At 37.2% G+C, this 23,462-nt stretch overlaps 1 protein-coding gene across 1 annotated transcript in view; it reads left to right on the top strand.

Moving 5' to 3' along the window:
* Window positions 1-23,462, top strand: part of TMC1 (transmembrane channel like 1) — a 55,335-nt gene that overhangs the window by 16,505 nt on the left and 15,368 nt on the right. Inside the window, exons 5-9 of the mRNA XM_058824111.1 lie at window positions 10,710-10,800; window positions 11,612-11,693; window positions 14,592-14,698; window positions 17,548-17,646; window positions 21,221-21,363. Of these exons, the coding sequence (XP_058680094.1) occupies window positions 10,710-10,800; window positions 11,612-11,693; window positions 14,592-14,698; window positions 17,548-17,646; window positions 21,221-21,363 (522 nt within the window). The remainder of the gene's footprint in view (window positions 1-10,709; window positions 10,801-11,611; window positions 11,694-14,591; window positions 14,699-17,547; window positions 17,647-21,220; window positions 21,364-23,462) is intronic.

Here is a 23,462-nt window from a genome sequence, read left to right as displayed (position 1 = left end):
AAAAATGGTAATAAAAACTTACAGAATTTAGTTTCAGACTATATATATGGAAAATATTCTCTAGGGAAGATATTCTCTATAGTGAGGGTGGAGGGACACTGGATGAAGCTGCCCAGAGAAGCTGTGGATCCCCCATTTGGGAAGTGTCCAAGGACAAGCTGGATGGAGCTCTGCTCAACCTGGCCTAGTAAGAGGTTTTCTGCTCACGGCAGAGGGTCTGGAAATACGTGATCTATGATTCCTTACAGCCTAAACCATTTAATTATTTTCTGATCCCAGGATATACATACCAAAATACAGTTATAGAGTGTATTTTCTAGACCTCCTGCTTTTGTAATCGTTTATTTGGAGCCTAAGTTCAACTGAGTTGCAAGACAAGACCTGGAGTTTTTATGCTACTTGAAGCAAAATTTTTATCTTATAAATGGGCACTCTATTATGATTACAGTTACAACAGTATCAGCATATTTTAATGAATCTATGTAGCAAGTAATTTAAGATTCATAACAGAATCATTAGTCTAAATAGATTGGCATTATTGGCTTTGTTCTTGTATGTAAGAAAAATGGACACATGCTGACTGTAAGTGCCTTAAACTTTTAAAACAATTATGTGACTTTTGAATAACCTTGTGTTAGTGTTTCTGGCTCTTGAAACTCTTGGTGAAACATTGTTAGTAGTAAGCATTTCCTCCTGTCATCTGCTTCTTTCTCTGTGAAGGATTTAGAATATTGTGTGATTTGTGGTGAAAAAACCAAACTATCTCCTTATAGGTAGAAGAGCAAATTGCCCTATTTCTGGAAATCTTCCAGCTTTCACAATTGAGAGATGCTTCATTGGAGGTTTCTTCTCAGCCTTATGATAAATGTTATGTAATTGTATAAGTCAACCCCCACATCCATGTTTGTTCCATATTAACATCTTTATTTTCAAAAGTGGAAGAAAAGTGCTATCCAGTAATACTCCTGTACATGACAAAACAAGACCAAAAAATACTTTTTTATATTATTTTGAATGGTTAATATTAACATCAGTTGGGACTTTTAATTTTAAATATTTTTTTTTAAAGAAGTGTTGTCAAAACAAACAATTTTGGGAGAAAGATTTAATTTCCAATGAAATTTGTGGTTATAAGAGAACAAGGCATTTTTTACAATTAAAAATGTTGTTTAAGCGTTTTCAAAGGAAAAATTTTTCATGGCTTAAACTGTATATGGTGGGAAAGATGATTTATGATTAACTCTAGTGATTACTTTGGAAAATGTTAAATGTTTACCTTCATTCTTTGGAAAAATGCATGAATGAACAATCATTTTAGAGCACAGATGTAGAACTAGTTACTCTGCAGAGGATGCCTTCTGTTGAAAAATGGTTGCGTGCTCATTGCAGAAATGGCATTCTTAATAGAACTACACTGGCAATTTAGACCAACTCTAACTTCTAATTTACATCCCTGTGTCTAAAAAGATGCATTTCAAACAGCCCATGATTATTCTCTGAAGAATGGTGACTTGATGAGGATACTGCTCTGATACAGTGTCCCTCTGCAGTTTCAAGTTGAGCTGTATTGATACCGTCAGACTCTAAGCTCACCTTGACACATCGTGGTCAGATCTTTACTTGTCTGGAGATGTGAAAAAAGAGAGGAAAAACACATGCAGAGGAGTGAAAAGATGTTACAACAGCATCCCCACTCTCCTAGGCCCTAAGCAATAGACTTGTGGGCTGGGGACACACTGGTCTGTGCTGCTGAGTATAGAGTGTGCCTAGAGTCCAGACATTTTGTCATTTCTAAGACAAATATTCACCTTCAGAAGAGTTTTCTTGTTCTAGTATTTTCCTTCTACTGATTTACATGGTTTGTGAGTATTGTTGCTCTAACTTTTCTATGGGAGACGAGAACTTGTGACATTTCTTCTTGACATTGCCTACTCAGGTCAGCTTAAAATTACCTGAAGAACCACCAGGTGAAAATTATCATTAATTATTACTTGTGAGACTGAAATTTAGAGAGGAGTGAACTAATTGGTTGACTGATTGACAGAGACCCTTGGGAGTCAGTCCTAAATGGCAAAGGAGTCCAGGAAGCAGGGATATGCTTTAAAAATGAAATTGTTAAATATTCAGAAACAGGCTGTCCCCATATGCAGGAAGACAAGTCATTAGGGAAAAGGCCAGCCTGGTTAATATTAGGCCTGATCTCAGGAAAAAAAGAGAATCTATTTTTTCTGGAAGGAGGGACAAATAACCTGGGAGGTCTACCAGGATGCCACAAGTTCATGTAGGGAGAACAGCAAAAGCCTTACTAGGATCTGATTGGCCTCTACTTTTAAAGACAATAAAATTTTTCTATAAAGATTTGAAGTAAATGGAAGGTCAAAGAGTATCTCCATTGCTTGTTGAATGTGAAGGGTAGTGTACTGACAGGGAGTGAGAGGAAGGCAGAGGTACTTAATGCCTTTGTCTCAGTCATTAGTATCAAAACCAGTTTTCCTTATGATAGCCAACTCCTTGAGCAGGAAGTTGGTGATGGGGAAATGAGTGACACTGCAACAATCCAGGAGGAGATGGTTAGTGTCCTGCTATGCCAATTAGATGTGCACAAGTCTATGTGTTCTGGTGGGATCCACTCCACAGGAATAAGACAACTAGTGACAGAACCAAAACACATTCAGTCACCTGCCAGCAGTCCTGGTTAATTGAAGAAGTTTCAGCTGACTAGAAATCAGCACATGTAACACTAGTCTACAAGAAGGATCAGAAGGATGATCTAGGGAACTACAGGCCTGTCAGCCTAACCTCAGTTCCTGGCAATTTATGGAAAACATTTTCCTGAGTGCTGTTATGCAGGACAACCAGGAGATCAAGCCCAGATGGCATGGATTGATGAAAAGGTGGGTTGTGGCTGGCCAAACTGATCACTTTCTATGAAAAAGTGACCCTCTTACTATATGAAGGATGTAATCTATCTAGGCTTCAATAAAGCATTTGGCAAAGTCTCCCAAAGCATCCTTCCAGAAAAACTGGCTTGGATGTGTGCACTAGGGTAAAAACTAGCTGGTTTTCTGGGCCCTGAGAGTGGTGGTGAGTGGAGCTAAATCCAACTGATGGCCGGTCACTAATGGTGCTCCCCACAGCTGTGTTTTGGGGTCACTATTGTCTAACATTTTTATTGATGATCTGGGCATGGGAATTGACTGTACCCTCATTAAATTTGCAGATGATATCAAGTTGAGTGGGGGTGTTGGTCTGCTTGAGGGCAGGAAGGCTCTGCAGAGGGACAGGCTCAATCAGTGGGCTGAGGACAACTGCAGGAAGTTCAACAAGGCCAAGTGCTGTGTCTTGCACTGGGGTTGCAGCAGCCCCTGTGCAGTGCTACAGTCTTGGGGTGAGGCAGCTCGAGAGCTGATCTTCGGGAAGGAACCTGGGGGCTGCTGTTTGAACATGAGCCAGAGTGTGCCCAGTGGCCAAGGAGGCCGGTGCCACCCTGGCCTGTGCCCAGAACAGCGCAGCCGGCGGGACGAGGGCAGGGATTGAGCCCCGGCACCGGGCACTGGGGAGGCCTCACCTCAAGGCTGTGCTCAGTTCTGGGCCCCTCACTTTAAAAGTGACACTGAGGGGCTGGGGCCTGTCCAGCCAAGGGCAACGAGGCTCCCAAAAGGACTGGAGAACATCTCTATGAGGGACAGCTGAGGGAGCTGGGGTTGTTTAGTCTCAAGAAGAGGAGGCTCAGGGGGGACCTCATTGCTTTTTGCAGCTCCACGTAAGGGGCTGAGGTGAGTCGGGGCCTGAATCTGCTACAGTGCCTGCAATGAGAGGACAAGAGGAAATGGCCTCAGGCTGAGACAAGGGAGAGCCAGATTAGATACTAGAAAAAGCTTTTTTGCTGTTAAGGTGGTCATGCTTTGGAATAGGACGTGCCAGGGAGGTGGTGGAGTCACCATCCCTGGAAATGTTCAAGAGGCATCTGGAACTGGTGTTTGGTGATGCGGTTTAGTGGTTTTGGGTTTACAGTGATAGTGCTGGGTTGACGGTTGCACTTAAAGTCCCTTAAAGGTCTCTCCCGACCTCGACCATTCTATGATTCTGTGGTTTTTTGATTAGAAGAAGGCACTGAAAAAAAACCCAAACAAACTAATGGGCCAGAGCTTCAGCTGTTGCAATCTGGAAAACCCTTCAGGGAAAGCTATCACAGATTAAGTCTGGATTTTGGGAACCTCATGCTTGTTTGTACATTTTTCTGATGGAGTTTTGCACCAATATGAAGAAAAGAGAAGTGCTTAAATACTTGCTTGCCTCTGGTATACTCATCTCACTTCCCTTATTAGTGCTCATGGCGCTTTAGATAGACAAAATTCTGTGCTACAAAAGCACAAATTCCATTAGTAACTGAACAGTTTGTATCCAACAGCAATGCTTATTATGGTAACATATAATTAGAGAACTGAGCGCTTGAACCCAGAGATGTGCCAACTTGTTCTCTAAAGTTACACCACAAGACAGTTAGTACACTATCAAAACAAGTGAAATAACAAGTTACATAAAAAAAAATAGTAAAACATCAAGTTTAGGCTTTTTGAAGGGCTTCCAATTAAGCACATGTCATAAAGAAAGATGGGAGAACTATATTTTTTCCCCTAGAAAAACCAGTGCAGTGCAGAATCTGTTCTTTGCTCAGAATAATAGAACAGTTTGAGTTGGAAGGGCCATTAAAATTAAACTTACTCCAACCCACCTGCCATTGGAAGGGACACCTTTCCCTAGACTAGGTTGCTCTGAGCCCCATCCAGCCTGCTCACAAATACTTCCAGGAATAGGGCATCCATAACTTCTCTAGACAACCTGTGACAACACTTTACCATCTTCACAATAAAGAATTTCTTCCTAATATCTAATACAAACTTATTCTAACTCAGTTGGAAGACTTTCCCCCATGACCCATCACTACAGCCTCTCATAAGAAGTCCCTCCCCTTTTTTGCAAGTCCTCTTCAGGTACTAGAAGGCTGTAATTTGGTCACCTTGAAACATTTTGTTTTTCAGGCTCTGCAAACCCAGTTCTCTCAGACTTTCCTCATAGGAAGCTGGCTCCATCCTTCTAACCAAGTTACTCTAAGAGCAACCTGGTGGTTCTCCTTTGGACTAGCTCCAACACGTTGATGTGCTTTCCTTTTCCACTGATGTGGTCACTGCATCATAGCAGATCACATAGCAGATCAGGACAGAATACATTATGGTGATTTTTCAGTATTTTTCTAGCATAATTCATTTTATTACAGGACTTAAACTGCCTATCAAGATAAATGAATTGGAAATAAGAAATTTTATAAGCCTACAAACCCAAAGATATATGAGATACATGTGTGAGATGGTGGAAATTTTTCATCTTTTGTTGGATTCTTTGTAATCCCATCAATCAGTATTTAATCTCTCTTACTGTGGATATATTGACAGTCCTGGAGGCCAGACTGGCTGTCTTGGAGGCCAGCTGGGTATCAAATAACAATATAATTTGCCCACTATTATTGCTGAGCTGCTTTTCAAGTGATCTGTGCCCAACATTTGTTTTGAAGTCTGTTTTCAGCCAAACTTCTAAGACTTACAAAAGTCCTGGACGGTCAACATTTCTTTTTATTGCGCTTTTAGTTCTTAGAGACTGAAACTTTCCTGAACTGTTACTGAAAAATGTGATTAATCCACTCAAATGGTATTCATTAGCAACAAGCTCTAAGAGCTGTAATGCATCCCCTCTGCAGCACAGAAGTGCCAGAGGTGCTGTACACCTATCACTTTGGGAGCTGTAACTCCACACCTTGTATTAATAATTAACTCAGGCTTCTCTGGGACAATAATGCCTGGCCCCCTGAAACATTTATTAGTTCTTGCATCTGTAATTCAATTAATAAGCTTTCTCTAAAGCTTCTTTAAATTCACAGTTAGCTAGTGGGGGACACTTTGCCCTATCTTGTGATACAGATAATTTACCTCTAACACATGATACCAGTGATTACAAAGCTTGGTTTTGTTGGTCTGCGTTGTTTTTGACACATCCTCATGTTTGTTAAATCACAATACTTCCAATTGAGCATGAATATGTATACATGTGCTTTTGGTTTTTATTGTGGTTTCTAAAGTATTTCTAAGACTTGCCTATACTTCCTGTTATTTATAGCACAAAAGAAATGGAGGAAAGGACAAAATTCGACAGAAATCCACAGGGTTGTGCAAATAGAGGTATTAGACATCAACGTAGAAACCTTAGTTAAGTAATCTGTTGAACTATATTTAACAAGAACATGTATCACAGACATGGAAAGGATATGGCAAGCCTGGTCCCTGACTGAATGGTGCCAAGTTGATGCTGAACTTTTAAGGTCAGGAGGTTTAAGTAACTTACAAACAGAAGTCAGGAGTAAGTACTCAGTGGAGTAATTAGTTTCTACTAATCTGCTGGAGAACTGGTGGGGGAAGAAAAGCTGAGGAGAGAATGAATGTGTATTCTGTTTGATGGCTCCAGCATCATAAGCAATATGAAAATATTATTTAGAATGTTATTGGTAAAACTACGAAAATGTAAGATATGCTTGTAAGATATCAAAGGTAACTTGATTTCTTTTATTCCAACAGTGAAAAAAATACTTCCACTATTCTTTTACAAAGTAATTTCTATTTTTTTAAAGTATTTTTTCAATTTCATAACAATAATACAAAACAATTTAGATTGGAAAAGAGCCTTATGACTATCAAGCCTAGCCATTAACACAGACAGCACTGTCAAGTCCATCTCTAGTCCAAGTCCCTCACCATGACATTTACACATTTTTTCAAAACCTCCAGGGATGGTGATTCAACCACTTACCTGGGCAGCCTGTTTCAATGCTTGACAACTTTTGGTGAAGAAACTTATATATATCCAATCTAAACATCCTCTGAAACCATTTGAGATTGTTTCTTGTCCTGTTTCTTGTATCTGGAAGAAAAGACTGATTCCCTCTTCACCACAACCTCCTTTGAGGAGAGAAACTGGCTGAGGGTGCCCTTGATCCCCTCCTCTGGACCATCAATAGAGCAGGATTGTCCTCAGTACTGAGCCCTGGGGAACACTGCTGCAACTGGATGACAGATGGATTTAACTCTTTTCACTCTGTTCTCTTTTGGCCATATAGCATGTGCTACTCTTTTATTAATTATGTGGTGATTATTAACTATGTGATGATTTTGGCCATTACTTCACAAGAATTGGAAACATTTTTGCTGCCATTTTAAATGCATGTTTGAAATATCTTCTTGTCATGATCTGTGTGCATTAATGGTCAATGCATTAATGCCAGCAATACTATTAATTAAAAAAAATAATTAAAGTGTGTTGTTAGTAGACCAGAGTAAATGAAAATGAAAATGCTACTGCAAGTCCACCATTTGGACTTAGCAATTATACAATAAACTTTTTACTATGGGAAAGCAATTTACTAAGAAAGTGAAAGTGAAAGTTGCTTCATGCTTCCATGATGAAACATGAAAATATCTTCATAAATATTGTGCACATGCACATCCAACAGTTTTCTTGGTCCAGTCTTTCTTGTGCAACTTAGTTGACTGCACTTGAAACCACTCAGTAAGAAATGGTTGTTTGTGATGCAATGATGAACTAAATCCAATGCAGAGAAACCAAATGAAAATCAGTGAAAATAATGTTATAAAACACTTAGGAATGATGGGGTGCAAGAAGAGACGAAGTTTCAGCCATTGGCAAAGCAGAATCCAGGGAAGCATTCAAGAGCATCATCAGCGTAAGATCTATAGTCCAGATCACCACCTCCAAAAAGCAATTTCTTGGTTTGTCCTGAAGAAAAAGCTTAAATACTGATTACACTTGAAAGATTGTTTGATAGGGGTCCAGGAGGCAGATGAGGATAAGAAAAACTAGTTCTAGTAGAAAATCTTACAGAATTAATTTAAAACAATTCAAAAAGGGGTTTAAGAGAATTTTGTTTTTAGGAATTTGATAGTGGAAAATTCCTTCCTTTTGCCTTAGCTTTATTTTATATCAGAACAAGTTTGTGGAGAGCTTGAGCGTTTCACCTATAGATGTAAAAAGTACTCATATATGCTATCGCTATCAAGGATTTTTAAATGTATTTATTGCTGTTTTCACATTATGTTCTTAAATTTCTAACTTATTGCTTCACTCTGAAAAAAAACCCGACTTAAAATTTGAAAATTTCATATTCTGCAACATAACATAATTAGTGACTGAAAACACAAGTTTTCTACTCTGTATGTTTTGATTTCAGAAAATTTTCATGAACAAACCTGAATTACGCAGTGATAGAAGTGATAGTAGAATATAGTATGCTGGCCAGGGAGATTGGTAGGTATGCAGTTTACTGAGTCTTCCTGCTTTTATGGCACTGTTCCTGCCCTGTCTACTGAATTTAGGAGGAAACTGCCATCTGCTGTCAGGATGCCCTTATATCTGTTGACAAAGCATTAAGATTTCGGATCCTGAGGCTTGGTTTTAAAGGTGACCCTTGGACACAGGTTTCCTGAAGCAGAATTAATCTGTTTTCTGCTACTCACTTGGAAGGGCTGAAATGTAATTGATTTTTCTGAGAATCAAAATGAAAAAATGATATGTAAGCAGTATGTTGTAAAGGACTCAGAGTGGCTTGGAAAATAAAGAATCCTCAATCAGTGTCAGTACTAGGTAAATACAGAAAGATCAGATTTAACAATCCAGAATGCAAATGTGATCTAGAACAACAGGATTGGAAATAAAGGATCGACACCCTCAAAAGTATACTGACTTGATCCTCAAGAAACATGTTTGATGTGATCGATAGGTGGGCTCTGTGGCTGTGGGGGTGGCTGTGTATTTTTATCTTTTCCAATCTGAATCTTTGCTTTACTTTTGCTATAGAGAGAAAAAAAAAAAAGGTGGTTAGATTAGCATTCATAATTTCAAATGTTGGAAAATGCATGCAGTAGTCCTGAGAAGGCCAGGTGAACTTATACTGGCCCTGATGTTTCACCAACAGGGTTTGGGTGAAAGCACTTGGAAGGGGAGAGTTCTCAGAGGACTCTCTAATAAGGACAGCTCTCAATAACTGAAAATTAAATTCAATAACTCAATTTTGCACTTATGTGTGCTTAGCTTTGGTACTGCAAGTTAAAGCAACTGTGTTGCAGTGGATGTCTAAGTTGTGAAAATCTTTGATAGATCTTCAGACTGAAGGTTACCCTAAGCATTTGCAGTTACTAAAAGCACACAGCTACTTTTAGAGATGTTGAGATTTTTAACCATTGAATTAGAAAAGTTATGTCATGGCTAATGGCCTTCTTCTCACATAATTTTATTTCTCTTGTATCTCAACTACACTGCTATACTGTCATTAACGTTGCCAGATTTTACTGTTTAAAACTATGTTTTTCCTTCCTTGTACAAAATATATGAGCAGAAAATATAAGCATGATAATTAATTTCACTTGGTAAGCTTATAGGTAGCAGTTCTGGAAAGAAAGAAAAGTGCATCAACATCAATATGCATTACAATTAGTATTTTCCCAATAGTCTACCTTCTTCTAGATGCTTTGTACAATACAATATAATAATAATAAACATAATATAGAAAGCTTTGAAGTTATACAGTGTGACAACAAAACAGTTTACAGCATTGTGTGTACACTGAGAGTTAAGAATCCTTAGTCTGTTTTCCAGTGGTTTAGGACATTTAGCCTTTAGAGCATATTTTCTCAGGAGAAACATAGTGGAAAGTCATACATGGAAATTGGATTAAATAGAGGAAACATTAAAATGCACTGAAACTCATCTCTTTATTGTTTTAATCCATGGACTTTATGCATTTTAAAAAGAGTTTAAAATTCTTCCTTTCATCTTTATATTATTTAAATTATATCTCCACAGGCAAAATTTTAGCCCTTTGGGGACCAGTGAAGCTCTGTTTGAAAGCAATTACTCTGGGAATGGTACAGCTAGAGAAGATACATACAGAAATTCAGAAGGGCTAAATCAAATGTAGTACTGAGAAGGGTGGGCAAAGGGAACCAAAACTCTAGTGTACACATCTGTCTCCCTGGGAATGCATCCTAAGCTGAGAAAACAGAGGGGAGAGGGTCAGAGGTATCCAGAGCATGACTAAGACACAAAAGAGATAGAATGTTGGTAATTAAAATGATTATGGACTTTTATTCACTATCAAAGAAGAGAACAAGGAAGAAATTAGAAGAGCAGGAAAAAGCAAAGGATTTCAGAAAGCAAGAAAGGTGATCACAGCCAAGGATCCACAGTGTCTTATGAAGATGCTTCTTTCTTCTTTTGAAATAACTGTCAGAATAACAGGAATAACTGTTTGTGCATCACATAAATGGGCAGTAGCTGAACTGCAAAAGCCAGTTTACTGACTTACTGTGATTAAACATATTTGGTAACCTTGACTGGACATAGGCAAATCTGAGAGCTCCAAATATGTTTGTATCAGATCAAGTGAATGAAGTTGCTTGTATTTTTGCATTACATATACATTACATATAGAGTCTGCTGCAAAATACAAAAATGCAGAGTTTTTAGCTTCAAACTTTACTAAGTTAACAAGATTTTATGAGGAGCAAAAGGATAACATTAATATGATAGAGACAATATAAAATTTACTATAACATAATCTATATCTCTCTTTTGCCTTCATTTTCCAGGGAAGCACAGCTTTTTGTTGAGAAGTTTGAAGGTGCGCTTGGAAAAGGAAAAGGAAAAAAATTCTATGCATACAAAGTGATGATGATGAAGGTACACTGATTGTTTTACTAACTTCCTGTAAAGCTGATGGGAAGCCTTCTGGAGATTATTGCCATGGGTAGTCATCTTCCACAGTAGCATTCCTTGTCTCTCTATGTATTTTTAACTTTTATTTTCACTGCTCTTGCATGAAAATATTTCTAATGAAAGCTTATGGTTTGATTTTTGAAACTTGTCATCAAAACAAAAATCAGCTGTTTTACAGGAGTTTGCAAGGGTTCTGTATCTTGTGAAAGTTAATTTGTCTTGGTGTGGATTGGGTATTTGTGTGGACTGAATCCAAAGTTCAGTTTTTCCCTTGAGACAGCCCTCTGTAAAAGACAAAGAAAAAGAGAAAGAGAAGAAAAAAAGAGAAAATAAAAGAAAAAAAGAAAAAAAGAAAAAGAAAAAGAAAAAGAAAAAGAAAAAGAAAAAGAAAAAGAAAAAGAAAAAGAAAAAGAAAAAAAGAAAAAGAAAAAGAAAAAGAAAAAGAAAAAGAAAAAGAAAAAGAAAAAGAAAAAGAAAAAGAAAAAATTGGCATGAAAGGAAGTGATAGGTAATAATTCTTCTTGTGGTAGAAATAGGAGCTTCACACAAATCCAGTAGAAGCCATTAAAATAAACAAAAGGAGATGGCTCTTCACAAACAATTACTTTGTGGATTCTGCCAATGGATTTTGTGGATGATTAAGGGGTTACATTAGCTCAAGAAGAACCAAGCATCTGGCCACTGAGATGATGCTGAGGTTTCTGTTTTTGTTGTTGGTTTTTTTTTTTTTTTTTTTTTTTTTTTTTTTTTTTTTTTTTCCTGTGACTCTTTCCAGAAATGGATGAAATTTCAAAGAGATTTTGAAAATTTTAAGACAGCCTGCATACCCTGGGAAATGAAAATTAAGGAGATTGAAAGTAAGTAAGTAAGAATAGGATCTAGCATGATATTTCTGATGTCTGCCAAATGATAATTTTTTTTAGTATATGCATCTGTATTCAATGTATAGTCTAAAATCAATGAGTATTTATTTTTTCACTAATATTTATTAAGCTTGATAGTATAACTAGTTGAAACTTCTCTTCAGAGGGTGTCAGTTTACAGATTAAAATTGTCACTATATAGGTAGCAGTTAAAGAGCCAGTGTTGAAATTAATCCTAGAAAAGTTTAATTGGGATTTAGCCATTCACTTTATTCACCTTCACTTAATTTTGTTTGTATTTATTTTTTACCAATTATACTATATAGGCTATACTGCAAATATTTCAATTATTTCTGCTGCTTTTTTTCATTATCTTGAGCTTCATGTAAGTTGTCTTTCTCTCATTGTAAGGCACATAATAAAACACAGAGAGTGCAATATTGGTCTTGGATGCCTCATATATGGGTGAGGCAGTCTAGTTAGTACTATGGGTGTATTTGAGAGTAGGGGTCTGTCACGATTCAGTTTTGTGTTGAAGTTCCAGTGATGAATGGTAGGCTCCCTTCTTCAAGATGCAAGTCCCTTCTAGAACAGGGAGACTGGTTTCAGAACCAAGGGCATCAAGCTGTGCTGTATCCTTATGCGGACAATAGGTGAATCTGATGCTGCAGCTTTGATGTTTAGAGGAGAAGTTGATTCATGTATGAAATATTTATATTTAAAAAATACAAATGCTTCTTTTCTTTACAGAACAGATATTCAGTATTATCTGTGCAAAAGGACTTTATGGGAATCACACAGACCTGTGTTGGGGCAGGCTGTTGGGACAGGGCAACTCCTATTCCACTGATGAAATTTATAAAATGCACACCAATCTTCATGCCAATTCCTTGTGTGGTGAGACTGTGGGTGCAGAAAATGATGGCTAAAGACTACTTAGAACTATTTCGTTCATACACAGAACATCTTGCACCTTAGAGTGGATTAAAAATACTGGTGAAACTTGGGCTGGTTTTGTTCACAGCTAGTGCAGTCCATTTGTGATATTTTCTGTGTTCCCTGTTGCAGGCCCCTGTTGGGACCTGCCCGCTCTGAAAATGCAGCTGAGGGCAGTCATGGCTAAATTGTCCTCATCCATAGTTAAGCTTTTTACTTACCAGCGGTGTCTTTTCTTGCCTGATTGGTGAAAAAGAATAAAGCACACGAGTGGTCTCTGCATTGGCTCGCAGTAACTATACTGATGCAGGTACTCCAACCCATTACCTCGCTGTAAATGTTCCAAATGGATGCATAGCAGAGGTTTCATCAGGGTAACTGATACAAGTACTGTAACTCAGTGCATGAAAAGAAGGTATTCCCAATACAATAGAGATATTAGGATTTGAGCGCAAGAAATAATGGGGCATGGAGAGGTCTACAAAAGTAACCTGAAATCAGAAATTTCCATCATTTCCTGCACTGTATTTTTTGAGTCAATAATATACCCCAAGGGCTATAGTTTGGTTATAATTGGGTAATCTGCATCTCACAACAAGATAGGCTATCTCAAAGTCTCTTGATTTATACCTTTCCCCAGACTTCCCAATATGTTGGTCACTGCTGAGATTGGCCACTTCACACAAAATTACAATATGATGGTTTAATTCTGAACCGTGAATAAAGCAGATTCAAAATACTGAAATCCTTGACAGAATGGCTTGCTCCTTCCTACAGCTGTGATAAATGTCTCTTAGTTAGCCTCTTTTTATATTTTGGGATTGTACCTATTTAAGTGTATTAAATTGTCTACCAACTGAGCTGTTAAAGTAATATAAGCATATATGAATATATGCATCCCAATTAACACAAGATATATTAATTTCATATTACAGACTGAAAGGATGCGTTACATGTCTGAAAAAGAGTTTGGAAATAATGATATAAATAAGTGTCTCTGAACAGAGAGATTTACTTTTCATTTGCTATCAGTGTGCTCCATGCTGCCAAACTAGACTGTATGAAAAACCTATTGAAAGGTCAATTTTTCCTGTGAAAATGAATGGTAATGGAACTGAAACCTAGTACTTTTCTAACTGACAGCTCTCCTGTAGTCAGCATAACTGTGTTAAAGCAAGCTGGGGTTGAATCTGAGCTTTTATTTTTATTTGGACTGACTTGCAGAGCATGGGTAAAAACAGGCTTTTGGTTCTCAGTACTTCCCCCCCAGCCTGTAATCTGTGCACAGGTCTGGGTCAGGGGTGTCTCAGGTCAAATACTTCACCTAGAGATGGGACTGCCTGCACACCTGGCTACAGATGGAGCACATAAACAGAAGATAAGAGAAGGAAAGGGTAGTAACACTTGCAGATAAAGTTTTTAATCTCTAGTGAAAAAAATCTGGTCAGCACTCTTATAACAGCACTGACAAGTGTTTTATCATCTTGGAAAGACTTTCCTTGCTGGCTAATTCTGCACTGCTTCCCATTAAAACTGGGCTGGTTCTGATTTAGCATGTCAAGAATGCTTAAAATCCACATCAGACAGGAAAAAAATAAAAACTGAAAGATACTTCTAGAGATTACTTAATAATAGCAAGCATCACAGCTTTTATATGACCCTAGAAAGTCTATTTAACTATAGTTTTATATTTTTGTTCTTGTTTTTTCAGCCATATCAGGACATCTAGTATGCAATATGCAAAAATTTATTAGAAGTATGGTAATAAAGAAAAAATTAAAATAAATTAAATTTAGAATTAATTAGAATTTCAAATTAATTTAAATTTGAATCCATCAAATGTGTAAAACCCTCTCTTGATTTTACTTTTTTTTAATAAGTTTTGTGCATCCTTAGATAAAATAACTTCAAAAGACCAGCTTATCTGCCTTTTAATCTCATCTCATGTTTTCACAGGTCATTTTGGCTCATCAGTAGCATCTTATTTCATATTCTTGCGTTGGATGTATGGAATAAATATGATTCTCTTTGGATTGACCTGTGGTCTTGTAATGGTGCCTGAGGTGGGAGTCTTTTAAATTGTCTTTAAGGATTGCCATAAGGCTTTCTATCGTTGCAGTGAGATTTTATAGGGCTGCAGCTTTTAAAATGTTTTTAGTCTCTTTATGCTCCATTTGCAAGAATTAGACTTTACTAAGCCTGTAAAAAAAGGCTTCCTTTGTGGACAGTTGTCTCTACAGAGAGATGTCTTGAATTAAACAGGATGGGAAAATGTAAAAATATATTTAGAGTTGTCTTCTGAAATGGTTTTTGAAGTCTGGGATGACATAGATATGGGGGTTCTTTGCTGTCTGGGGAAGTGGATTTGTTTGTTTGTTTATTTGTTTTTTTGTTTGGTTGTTTGGTTTTGGTGGTTCTGTGCATAACAAAGTAGAGGAACTGAGACTAAGAAAACTTGAGGGGGACTATTTTGTCTAAATGTGAATTGCAATAGAAAGATGCATCCTCATGAGGCTTAGAGGATCCTTCCAGATGTAACACTCACATGTTGGTAAGGCATAACAGGGTTATAAAGTCATGAGAGACCTCTCATATTTCACACTGTGCAACATCTCTTTTAAGAGTGGTACATAGAGCAGATATTGGACTCAGACATAAATTACTTCTATGAAATGTAATACTTCCTATTCTTTGTAATACTTCCAAAGAAATTCAAAGATGGTTTCTTTGAACCATCATTTTGCCCTTCTAAAAGCAGGGCTTTTATGGAAGTAAAATTATTGTGCCATCTCCCAGATTTTAATATCCCATATTCCTCTTATTTTTCTCATTTTGTAGAAGGCAGATAAGAAAGAGATAGGAATTTCCAACAACTTCCTGGCCCAGCATTTCAGTAGCATGATCCCTCCAGGTAGATGTCTACCAATCTATAGGGTTTGATGGGATTCATGATCTGATGTCATTGCAAAAACATCTCTCAATGATTTTTGAGTGGTTTTGGGAATTAGGAGATGTCCTAGCTGACTGAATGCTGGCAAGTGTTCCGATTTTCAAGAAGGGCAAGAAGGAGAACCCTGAAAAATACAGGCCTGTCAGTCTCACTTCAGCGCCTGGTAAAGTTAAGGGGAAGTTTTTATCTGTGAGGTATTGAAAAACACCTGAAGAACAACGTGGCTGTTCAATGCCAACACGGCTTCATAAGAGGAAAGTCCTGCTCTTCAAAATGATGATCCTTTTATGAAAAAGTAACTCAGCCAGCTGATCAACGGAAGCCAGTGGATGCACTCTTTTTGGACTTCAGAAAAGCTTTCAATAGTGTCTTTCCCTCTAGGATAAAGTGTGCAGCACACAGCTGGATAAACACATCATGGAGTGGGTGAGCAACTGGCTCAGGGGTTTGACACAAAGGGTGATAGTGAATGGGGGGACATCAGACAGGTGACCTGTCACCAGTGGGGTTCCACAGGGCTGCATTCTTGGCCCTCTGATCTTCAACATCTCCTTAATGAACTTAGGAGTAGAAGGGATACTAAGCAAGTTCACAGATGATCCAAAACTGAGAAGACCTGTTGACTCCCTTGAAGGCAGAGAAGCCCTGCAGGGAGATCTCAGCAAATTACTGAAACGAGAAATCACCAACCATTTGAAGTCCAACAAGGGAAAGTGCTGGATTCTGCACTGGGGTGGGGCAAACCTGCATGCATGGTCAGACTGGGGAATGAGATGCCAGAAAGCAGCACCATGGAAAGGGACCTGTGTTTCCTGGTCAGTGACAAGTTGAACATGAGCCAGCAGTGCCCTGGCAGCCAGGAGGGCCAAGCGTGTCCTGGGGGCATCAGGCACAGAATGGCCAACCAGGCAAGGGAGGAGATTGTCCTGCTCTGCTCTGGGGCAGCCTCACCTCGAGTGCTGGGGGCAGGTTTGGGTGCAATAATATAAAACAGACATTGAGCTGTTGGAGAGTACCCAAAGGATCACGAAGGGCGCCAGGAGAAGCTGTATGAGAAGCAGCTGAAGTCACTTGGTGAGCTCAGCCTGAAGAAGAAAAGATTAAGGAGAGACTTCATCGCAATCTACGACTTCCTCATGAGGGGAAGAGGAGGGGCAGCACTGCTCTGTGGTGACAGTGACAGGGCCCTTGGGAATGGCCTGAAGTTGTGTCAGGTGAGGTTTAGGTTACGTATCAGAAAAAGATTCTTCATCCAGAGGATGGCTGGGCACTGGAACAGGCTCCCCATAGAAATGGTCACAGCTCCAAGTGTCACAGGATTCAATAAGTTTTTGGAAAATACTTTCAGGCACATGATGTGACTCTTTGAGATGATGCAGGGCCAGGAGTTAGACTTGATAATCTTTGTGGGTCCACTTCAACTCAGCATATACTTGCATCATCATTTTGTGATCTTCCTTAGAAGCCAAAACAGAATAAATGTCCAATAGTTTTCAGGGTGAACCTTGAAAGGACCCCTTATAGGGAGGAGATATACTGTGCCTGAACAAGCATCTTGGCAAAAGGAAGGAAAATTTCAGAATCCAAAAACTGATTCCCTAGCATCTTCCCATACTTTTCATTTGAAATATCCCAATAAAATCCATGTCTTTGTAAGATAAACACCACTCATTAGAGAAATATGGATGCACTTCTCTCTTGCCTTTGAATGTAAGAGGCACTGTTAGCAATCCATTGATTCTAGTGGAACCTTAAATTTAGAACACATCCCTGAATGCATATGCTAAGCACAGTTGCAATCAGTAATGTGAGGAGCAGTGAAAGGAATTGTAGAAGTAGGTTTTTCTCATTAGGGAGTTTAGGAACATAAAACCAGTCTTTCAAAGAAATGACAGCTTACTGTCCTTTCCTTTGCTGCTATTTTTCTTTAAAATATAAATGACTGTCATTTTTTGGTTTCAGGCTTTGATGGGTAAGCCATATGGCTCTTTGCCTAGAAAAACTGTCCCAAGAGCTGAAGAAGCAACTGCTATGAATTTTGCTACCCTCTGGGATTTTAGTGTAAGTGCATGATCTTCAAATATTGCATAGCCACATGACTTTTATTCTCAATTACTTCATTATTTAATGCTCAGTTATTTAATATGAAGTATTTCAGGAGATAATTCACAAGGAAATTATCTTTCATATTTTTTTCAGAAGCTCTCTGTATTGAGGTTTCTTTCAGACAAAACACATAATGAAGCTTGATATACACAAGCATGTCTCAGTATATGTAGCAATCCAAAGACACATGGGGAAATATCTCAAAGCTGGTTTGTCGTTCTGGGGTAATGGGTTTCCATTTCTGAAGTGTGACTTTGGTCTTCTGCTTTTATATAACTAAGATTCTGAATTTTAATATGCAATATGAATTAGGGAAAAAAGAAAAGAAAATATATTAAAAATAATAGTGAACTCCACATATTTTATCCCTTTGATCGCATACAATGACAATGATGGATTCTCCTTGGATAAAAAAGCATTGGAAGCTCTTTTTAAAAACATATGTATATAACATTTTGCAGTGACTACTTCTTAAAACTTCATTTAATCTTGTGCACTAGAGGTTGTGTTTTTGAGTGACAGTAAAAATAAATCTAAACATGTGGCTAGTGAGTTAGATAATGATACTGAAATTATAAAATGAGAAAGAAAAATATCACGGAAATATTGGACAAAAAAGGAATTACAGCAACTTGAAGATTTTGCCAAGAGACTAGGCTAGAAGAGCTTTATACAGAATATCAGAACAAAGCTTGTAAAATAAATGTGTTCCAAAGAAGATGGATGAAGGCATGGTGGAAAGACAGGAAACGTTTTTAATAATTGTCAGAAATGAACTGACGGGTGTGAAGAAGAAAATACAATAAGTAACAGTGTAGCAGTTAACAAAAGGAGCAAATGCAAACATAATAAACATGGAATTAGGCAATGAAAGAGATGGATCCCCTGAAAGATTGAGGGGAAAAAACATTCTTGAGGCATGTCAGATTGTCAAATATTCCCTGAAGACAATGACATCTGTGTCTTGTCATCTCTGTGCTTTAAACAGCACAGGAAATAGTACCTTTCATCTGCTAGCAACACTTGTATGCTACCAGGTGATTTAGAAATAAATGAACACACATCACTGATCAATATTTTCTCCTAAACAAAACTCCAACAAAATCCAAGAACTCCAAGCCCTACGTAAGGAGTAAATGCAGCAGAAAACACTGTCCCCACTAGATAAGCCAACATAATGGAACCTGAGATGAGCACAGATGCTGCAGGCCTAAGGGAGGTAAAGGTTTGGTTAGCATCTGGACAAAAATTCCCACTGTGGCAAACAGTGAGAAAGGAAGCAAGTGCTTATCCACATGCCATCCCAAGTTATGCGAAACTCGTGGACACTTGGAACTTGGACTGTATAAAGGGGATACCACAGAAGAATGTCTTGGGACTCCTCCACTGAGAAGACCAGGGTGAAAAAGGACTGGCAGGGTGGCACATGACTCCATGGGGTGATAGCGGTATCTCTTTACCTTTCTACTCAATCTCTCTGTCTCTCCATTCCTCTTTCTCTCTCTCTGTCTCTTACACCCTCTCCCTCCCATTTCTTTCTCTCTCTCTGTGTCTCTCTCCCTGTCACACTTACCATTAACTAAAATCTGTGCTGTTGAATTCAGAGTATGGTCTCTTATGGTCACCTTATTTTGGGCAGAGACATCTGTTTATAAATGGATCATAACACCTAACCACTCTCTAAGACAAGAAAATATGCGCTCAACATGCCCATTCTGCTTTCTCTTGTGCTCGATTCACATTACTGACATGGCAAAGGGAAGCATATTTGGATTGTGATATATTCTACTTGGAATTCAATTTGCACACGTAGTTTTCAGATTATAATCCAGTCATAAAATATTAGTCTCAAGTTTTATTGCAATAACACATTCCACCAGTAGTCTTTTATGTTAGGCTCAAGAAAGGAGTGAAAGACATCTTCCATGCACACTTCTACAGAATTGAAGTTATTTCTAATCTTACATTGAAATGCTGTGGAATTGACAAACTGAATGATACACAGTGCAGGAATTACCCCTGTCTTGCAGGGCACAGAGATTAAAAAGGCATTTTAATGATTTTGGGGATCCAAAAGGTTTTCCAGAGTGCATTAGGCTGTATTGAAACCTGGGCTAAAATGGAATTATAGGATGCTATAGGTGACCAAAAATATGCAATATACATACTATTGAATTTGAATGTGTCCTGACTGGTGTAGATGGTTTACTAGTACTTAGCAAGAAATGTGCTCCATTAGAATACTTGCCTTATTAGAGATAAGCATATTTTTATCCCTCATGCATAAGCACATCTCTCAAATCTAGTCAGAGATGAAGAAAAATGAGATATGTGGATCAAGATATTTTGAATAATATTTATGTGTGCCATATATTAATATTTAGTTTTCATCTTAGAATTGTGAATTAAGTTTTTCAAATAGCCTGAGACTCATTTTCAAATAAGCCTGAGACTCATTTCATGTATAGGAAAAGCTTCAATAAATCAAGTGAATGTTTTGAAAAAATAAAAGAGAAAGATGTTACTAATTTTAAGGAAAGTAGGCAACTGAAAAACAAGGGTAGAAAATGTTTTTTTAATTCACCAACCCATCCTATTACTGTATTACTGTCAAAATTATGCATGGTTTATCCCCCAACTTTGCGGTGAAATACTACATATTGCACATGGAATTTTTACACCCAGCTGGAGTTTTGCCACTGTTGTGCATGCGCTGAGCTGTCCAGGTAAAGGCTCTGCTTTTGGCCTTCTTCTAAGAGATCAGTTCTTGCACTAACCTGAGAATTACCAGGAAAATTTAACTATTTGATCCATGCAGACACCAGCAATTTCTTACAGTCAATAATGAACTGTTGAAATTTAGAAAAATCATCTGTCTGACCCATAGAAGAGAGGGAAATTCATATTATGATATTTAGAAAAGAAGAGAGGCTTTGAATTGCAGAGAAAGATAGTGAACTAATATTGCATTTTTTACAGCCCTAGAATGGAGTTTAAATGTGCAAAATAATTACATACTGAATAATCTCCTATAAAATGCCCCTACCTATTGGTTATCATATATACTGAATGATCACCCAATGAACAGCAGACAACTGTTATTAGACAAAGAAGGCATATGAGGTTTTCATATCAAATTCAGGCAAATAAATTTTAGAAAGGTGAAAATGAAGTTAAAAAGATGGGATTTTATCTGCAAGTAACCTGAAAAACAATTTTTGTAAGACAGTGTGTTTCTTTCTTCACAAGAAGTATGTTGATGATGAAGTTTTGACTCATTAAATTGTAGAGGGATTGTTAATGACCAGTTCTAAAGGATTTTAAAGTTGCTACAAAATATCCTATGTCTTTTTAAAATAAAGGTACTCTGTTCCTATCCTGTGAGCTTTATTATAGTGATGTTTGCAACTAATTTGAATTCACTGAAATGAATGTTTTAGTATAATGCTATTGACACACTTACTGATTATATGCATTATATATAAAAGTATAACAAAGTAACATTATAATTTCTTTTCTGACTTTTCAGGGCTTTGCACAGTATTCTGTACTCTTTTATGGTTATTACAATAACCAGAGGACAATCGGGTGGCTCAAGTTCAGGATGCCTCTTTCATATTTCCTTGTTGGAGTTGGGTCTATCGGCTATAGCTTTATGATTGTCACTCGAACGTAAGTTCTCCTTGGCTCTGGAAAAAAGTACATTCAAAAAGGCAGGTAATTCCACTGTTGACCCTGGAGACTGTCTTTTTTAAAAATGCAGTAATTCTAAGTACAGGACAATGTTAGACCAAGTGCAAGGTCAAAGTTCTGTAAGACATGTTCAACCTCTATTTTTTTATCTATTCTGCACCAGTGTTGTGCAAATGTGAATAAATCTCTACTGAAATAACAAAACAGTTCTCTCCTGAACTTCAAAATTAAAAATGAATGCATAAAGTGAGGAAGAGATCTGTCAGCCCATCTTTTTATAATACTTGGCATCCAGTAGATTTTCAGCTAAAATCCAGGAAATTCCATAATTCTACCTTCAGTGGGACTTTAAAATCTTTTATGAAGGAAGAACACAATGAAGAAGCATACGGCAAATCTGCATGTAGCTCACACTCCATAATAAATGCTGCCAGTTAATGTAATCTTTAATACCCTTGGTTCAAGCAAGATGACCACCTAACACAGTAGTACACGTCTAGCAGAGATTTTATAAAAAGCCTGTTGTGAAAAAAATAAGAAGCTTGCAGTTCAAGACTTAAAGACACTTTTAAACATAGACAAAAATGCAGTTAGTGTACTTCCATTGTTTTGTTCTCTAGCCAGTATTTTTCACTTGCATGAGCACTAGGTTAATTCATGTTCTATTTTCAAATTGGCTTCCTTTGAGAAAAATCATTTGAGAAAAAAATGTCTTCAGTCATATATAGGTATTTTTGGAGAGGAAATAAACTAGTACAATAAAATAGCAATTGATTTAGTTCAAAAATAAGTTTTTAAATATTTTTGATAAAACAACTACCAAGATTAGAAAAGTCTTAGTCTCAGACAATTTTATTTCAATGACTCTCACTCAGACAAAAAAATAATCCTGATAGCAGGAAAACCCTGTAGATCAAAACAAAGGAATATCCTTAAGAAAAAAAAATACGTTGTATGTGCTAATTTTCCATCTGACCATATGGCACTAATGATGACCAATATTTAGTTGGTCATATGAGAGTTTTTGTGATGACAAGAACTTTTCTGTTTCTCCAGAAATAAACACAGTGAGCACAGAAACTAAAAGCAATGTAGCAGGAGGTGGTATCATTTCTCTGCTGTTGACTGAGAACAGAGAAAAGTTTATGTGAAAGAGATAGTGAGGACTATAAGCACTATTATTTTATTTAGGGGAAATATTTAGATGTAGGGCTCCTCTCTTCAACTCTTGTAGTGTATAACATAAAACTGAAACATTTGTGATCGCAAAGAAATTATATTCTTACCACAATGTTCAAAATTTCATTAGAAACTCTTGAGAAGGAAATGCCGTAGCCTGTAAATCAGAAGCAGGGCAGACTTTATCAAGAACCTTTTGTAATGTCTGACTCTTATGGGTAAGACCAACCTTGGTACTGATTCTTGGCATCTCAGAAAGATTTTCTGTATTTACTTACTATTCTCAATCTAGATTTCTCAGCCTGTATTTTACTGAACTTTAAAAAGTTCACTAGTGCACAGTAGCACATAGCAGTATTATTATACATAGTAGTATTAATATTAATAATAAAGAATTAATTATTAATTAATTAATAATTATTAACAAATCAACAACAACAACAACAACAATAATAATAATAATAATAATGCCACACTATATGTACAATGTAGTACATAGAATGCATTATTATTAATAGCATAGCTGAGGTGGATTATTAGGATTTAAAAGAAGTGTTACATTTTCCTGACCAGAAATACTGATGACTGAGTTATGTGTATCTTATCAGCACACTCTTTCCTTGTGTTTAATAACTTCTTGAATTAGGTGACAAAGTATGCAAAGAAATACTATGGTTTTTACATTAATGAAACTCCTTTATAACAGAGAGCTTTGAAGACAAGATTAAGTTTAATCTTGAGAAATACTTCTCTGAAGAAATAATCTGATGTTTCTGGACACTGTAATAAATATTTTAATAAATGCATAGGAGATGATAGGGAAGATCATTGCTTGAGTGCTATTTTACATGTTAAAACCACTTTTTCCTCTGTCTTGTTATTTTAGAATATTTCTTATA

Source organism: Ammospiza caudacuta, chromosome Z (assembly GCF_027887145.1).
Source record: "Ammospiza caudacuta isolate bAmmCau1 chromosome Z, bAmmCau1.pri, whole genome shotgun sequence".
Lineage (NCBI taxonomy): Eukaryota > Metazoa > Chordata > Aves > Passeriformes > Passerellidae > Ammospiza > Ammospiza caudacuta.
This window is presented reverse-complemented; position numbering and strand designations above follow the sequence as displayed.